We start from the raw sequence: 5,405 nt of genomic DNA, 5'->3' as shown, positions 1-5,405 counted from the left end.
TCAGACTCAACGCGTTCCACAAGCAATTACCCCTCAATCAATTAACCCCGCCACGCGACCCAGGGACCCTCCCCCTCCACCACCCCCCGCGATGAAGAGGCGGGGCACCCCCCGCAGAGTGGGGAACCCCGGGGTGGATGAGTGGGTGGGTGGGTGAGTGGGTGAGTGGGTGAATGGGTGGGTGGGTGAATGGGTGGGTGGGTCGGTGAGTGAGTGGGTGGGTGAGTGAGTGGGTGGGTGGGTGGGTGAGTGGGTGAGTGGGTGGGTGAGTGGGTGAGTGGGTGGGTGAGTGGGTGAGTGGGTGGGTGGGTGGGAGGGTGGGTGAGTGAGTGGGTGAATGAGTGGGTGGGTGGTTGAGTGGGTGAATGGGTGAGTGGGTGGGTGAGTGGGTGAGTGGGTGAGTGGGTGGGTGGGTTAGTGGGTGGGTGGGTGAGTGGGTGGGTGGGTGAGTGGGTGGGTGGGGTGGGTGAGTGGGTGGGGTTGGTGAGTGGGTGGGTGGGTGGGGTGAGTGGTGGATGGGTGGGTGGGGTGAGTGGGTGGGTGGGGTGAGTGAGTGGGTGGATGGGTGGGTGGGTGAGTGGGTGGGGTGGGTGAGTGGGTGGGGTGGGTGAGTGAGTGGGTGGGTGGCTGAGTGGTTGTGGTTGCGAGGAGCGGTGGCACGGCGGTTAGGTTAGCGCACCGCGCTGCGACAACCCAGCGATTCAAGGATCACGACATCGCGGAGTCGCGATGCGAAGAGGAGTAGGCTTTCATCCGGCAGTGGATTGACCATGGCTGATAACACAGGAGGATGATGATGATGTTTATAATCTACATGCACACTTCCTCCACGAACGTGTCGATGCCACTGCGAACGAGCGGTGGGTGCAAGTGGCCAGCGCACTGTCGCTGCAAAGTTTGGGCGGCCACGTGTTCGATTAACAGCCGCGGCCTGAGCTCACGAAGCCTCCTCCCCCTTCTCCCTCCGCACCGTCGGCGGTGGTGTTAGTATCATCGCTCGGGAAGACAAAGGCGGTCGGGCGTTGTCCCGGCAAAGACAGCGTGCCCCAAAAGTCTGCTGCTGGCTAGACGGGCGATCTTTGTCCATGGTGACGGTGATTCGTCTGTCTGTGGCTGATTTGCTGTACGTGCGACTGTGTGTTTGCCTTCTGATGAAAAGAAGAGATGGAGCTGATGAGGTACAGGAGGATGTGGCGCTTAGTGGACTTGTCGATGACCCGGTAGCAGCGGTGTCAAGATCCGCCTCTGTGGAGGAGGCTCGTGAAGGACGCCGCTGCTGCTGCTGGGCAGTTGGAGCAGTCGCCCTCCAACAACAGCGGAGGGCAGAGGAGCGACGCTCACAACAACGAGCGGAGCACCGGGCGGATAAAACACAGAAAGTTGGCACAGTGGGGAGCACAGGCGGTGATCTGCCAGTCGTCTCAGTCAGTCAACCCATGCATGTATGTATGTTGAACTTCTTTCACACCGTACGTAGCAAACTGGTCAACTGTCCCGTGACCTCCTGCCAGCAGCGAACCTTCGACACTTCACATGGCGATCAAGTTGCACCCGGTCTGGCACAAGCGCCGTGGGGTGACCTCACCGCACACGTAGTTGCAGTTTAATTGCTGGGATACGTGATTTCGTTGATACAGACATCCGCACAAACTTTCCTCGACTACTTTGAGGATCTATCAACGTGTAATGACGACTTGACACATTTGTCTTGGGATGGTTTCTAAATTGCCGAGACACGTTCACTCGAAGAGACCCACACTGCAACAGCCCCGAGTCTCCCGCACATCTCTCTTTATACGGTCCGAGGCCACGAAGGCTGACTCCCTTGTCATTACCCTCCCGTGGCCACCAGTCCACTCACACTGCAGGCTGACTCCCCTGTCATTACCTCCCGTGGCCACTAGTCCACTCGCACTGCAGGCTGACTCCCCTGTCATTACCTCCCGTGGCCACCAGTCCACTCACACTGCAGGCTGACTCCCCTGTCATTACCTCCCGTAGCCACCAGTCGACTCACACTGCAGGCTGACTCCCTTGTCATTACCCTCCCGTGGCCACTAGTCCACTCACACTGCAGGCTGACTCCCCTGTCATTACCTCCCGTGGCCACCAGTCCACTCACACTGCAGGCTGACTCCCCTGTCCTTACCTCCCGTAGCCACCAGTCGACTCACACTGCAGGCTGACTCCCCTGTCATTACCTCCCGTGGCCACTAGTCCACTCACACTGCAGGCTGACTCCCCTGTCATTACCTCCTGTAGCCACCAGTCGACTCACACTGCAGGCTGACTCCCCTGTCATTACCTCCCGTGGCCACTAGTCCACTCACACTGCAGGCTGTCTCCCCTGTCATTACCTCCCGTGGCCACTAGTCCACTCACACTGCAGGCTGTCTCCCCTGTCATTACCTCCCGTGGCCACTAGTCCACTCACACTGCAGGCTGACTCCCCTGTCATTACCTCCAGTGGCCACTAGTCCACTCGCACTGCAGGCTGTCTCCCCTGTCATTACCTCCCGTGGCCACTAGTCCACTCACACTGCAGGCTGTCTCCCCTGTCATTACCTCCCGTGGCCACTAGTCCACTCGCACTGCAGGCTGACTCCCTTGTCATTACCTCCTGTAGCCACCAGTCCACTCACACTGCAGGCTGACTCCCCTGTCATTACCTCCAGTGGCCACTAGTCCACTCGCACTGCAGGCTGACTCCCCTGTCATTACCTCCCGTGGCCACTAGTCCATTCGCACTGCAGGCTGACTCCCCTGTCATTACCTCCCGTGGCCACTAGTCCACTCACACTGCAGGCTGACTCCCCTGTCATTACCTCCCGTGGCCACTAGTCCACTCACACTGCAGGCTGACTCCCCTGTCATTACCTCCCGTGGCCACTAGTCCACTCATACTGCAGGCTGACTCCTCTGTCATTACCTCCCGTGGCCACTAGTCCACTCACACTGCAGGCTGACTCCCCTGTCATTACAGATTTGTTAGGTTCATCTCAAAGTAGCAACGTGGAAAATTGCTTGAGCGCAGGCGTTGCGTGATTGTCCATAATGCAGGTTTTTTTTGGGTCGATAAACCTCCCACCACCCGAAAGAGCCAATTGGTTAGGTTTGTCACGTGGGCGGAACGTGACAATTCGTTACTAGTGCAGCACACCGGTTGTGTGTTGGAGAGCGAATCCACAACATGTACACTCTGAGCTACGTCGTTTTGCCAGTAATTATAACGAGCATCATCAGGAGGAGAGCCAGATTTATGGAGACATCCTCCCGTTTTGTTCCTTAAATAGAAGGGCATGTGTGATGACGTCACTTGTGAGCCCTTCACGTGCGAAGGGGGGGGGGGGGTTGTGGAAAGAAACTGAACTTCCGCGATGGGCAGGAAACATGTACGCTGACCGTCAGCGAATATGATGATTGTGGTCAGGCTGTCTGTCGCCCCGGCAGTATTAACCAGGACGGCCGTATCGAACCGCGAACCTCTGAGACAATCGACACAACAGGCTTTGGCTGGCCATTGATTTGTGGCTCGGGATGGAATTTTTTTTTTTAATTATGTCTTGGACTCTCGATTCTCCATCAATTAAAACACGTCTATTAGATTATATTATTGACACGACTATAAACTCACACGATAGGGCATTTACATTTTTCGTTCGTTGTCCATCCGACCGAACCCTCTCCGATTCGCACGGTTGGCTACGTACGGCGCGAAAGAAGTTCAGCAGAGTTTAACGCGTCGGCTTTCGCGGTCAAAAAACGTCGTACTCAGATTGTAAATGTTGTGGCTTGGCTCTCCAACAGGCTAGTGACGAATTGGCAAGTTCTGTTTTACGCGACAACCCTTACTAGTTGGCTGTGTCGGGTGGTGGCGGGTTTAACGACACATTAATATATTTACGCGATCTAACGTGACAGGTGTTAAGATGTTCAAATCACGATTTAAAGCTTTCGTGACTGCAGGGATTCATCTTCTTGGTTTTTTCGGTAAAGTCACGTAGAATGGAAAAAAATAAAATAATAAAAATAAAACAAAATAATTTATTTTGTTTTAATTTTATTACATTATTTTGTTGTATTTTTATTATTTTATTATTTCCATTCTACGTGACTTTACCGAAAGAACCAAGAAGATGTTCAAATCAGTTTCCAAGACGATGCATATATGATCAGAGCATGTTTTGCTTGCATGTTCGCCACTCAGCACTGTGTGCGGTTAACGCAGACATGATTCATTGCAAAGAGCTACCTATTTGGTGTTTTAACATCTAAACACCTCCTGTTTCATTGCCACAAAGGATCTAACCTATTCTCATCTTTCATACTTTGACAAAAGAAAGGTCCTTTGGGACGTACGCACATAGCGGTGAACGGCAGCTGCTGTTGTTTGCTGTTGTTGATGATGTCTGTGTGTACCTGTCTGCCTGTCTACAAAGGCGGCCGGGCGTAGTGCTGGCCACCCAAGCACTCGTGTGCCGTGCCGGCCTTCATAGGTGCTCGCTAACAGCACTTGCCCCCAGCAGTCTGTTGCAGGCTATACGGGGGATCTTTGTCTTTGCCTGTCTACCTACGTGTCTGTCCGCTTAGATCCCCCCCCCCGCTCACCCCCCCCCCCCCCCCCACACAGCCCCCCCGCCGCCCCGTATAGCGGCCCCCCGCTTTCACACCATTAAGTGTGCATCTGTGTGCAAACATTGCGAGCGCAGAGTCATATCGCGCGTAGGGGGTCTTGGGTGCAGGGGCTGGCTGGGTGGGTAGGGGGGGCAGATGGGGGGAGCGGGGGGGGGGCGGTGAGAGAGGGGGGAGGGGTGGGGGGGCTCCATGCGGAGAGTGAGAGACCGAGGGAGGGAGGGAGGGGAGATGGCCCGAAATGGGACAGCAGAGGCAGAGAACGAAACGGGGGATCGGGGGGGGGGGGTCATGATGGTGATGGTGGGAGTGGACGTGATGTTGGTGGAGGATGTGGTGATGGTGGAGGTGGGAGTGGTGATGATGGTGGAAGTAATGGTGGTGAGAATGATTGTGTGAGTGATGGTGGTGTGAAGTGATGGTCATTGTGAGAGTGATGGTAATGGTGGGAGTGACGTTGATGGTGGGGTGATGGTGGTGGTGGTGAAACTGTTTGTGGGAGTGATGGTGATGACGATGGTGGGATAAGTAAGAGTTATGGTAAGAGTAATGGTGGGAGTGATGGTGATGGTGGTGCGGGTGATGGTGGTGGTGAGGATGATGGTGGGAATGATGGTGATTGTGGAAGTGATGGTCATGGTGGTGGGAGTGATGGTGATCGTGGGCAACGATGTTGGTTGGAGTGATGGTGGTGGTGGGAGGGATGGTGGTGGTGAGACTGATTGTGGGAGTGATGGTGATGATGGTGGCAGTGATAGTGATGATGGTGGCAG

At 55.1% G+C, this 5,405-nt stretch overlaps 1 protein-coding gene across 1 annotated transcript in view; it reads left to right on the top strand.

Annotated features, from left to right (window-relative positions):
* Nucleotides 1–1,164: 1,164 nt before the first annotated feature.
* Nucleotides 1,165–5,405, top strand: part of LOC144734566 (disks large homolog 2-like) — a 23,749-nt gene continuing 19,508 nt past the window's right edge. The window contains exon 1 of the mRNA XM_078616813.1: nucleotides 1,165–1,178. Coding sequence (XP_078472939.1) covers nucleotides 1,165–1,178 — 14 coding nt within the window. The remainder of the gene's footprint in view (nucleotides 1,179–5,405) is intronic.

This window comes from Lampetra planeri, chromosome 51, assembly GCF_965212315.1.
Source record: "Lampetra planeri chromosome 51, kcLamPlan1.2.h2, whole genome shotgun sequence".
NCBI lineage: Eukaryota > Metazoa > Chordata > Hyperoartia > Petromyzontiformes > Petromyzontidae > Lampetra > Lampetra planeri.
This window is presented reverse-complemented; position numbering and strand designations above follow the sequence as displayed.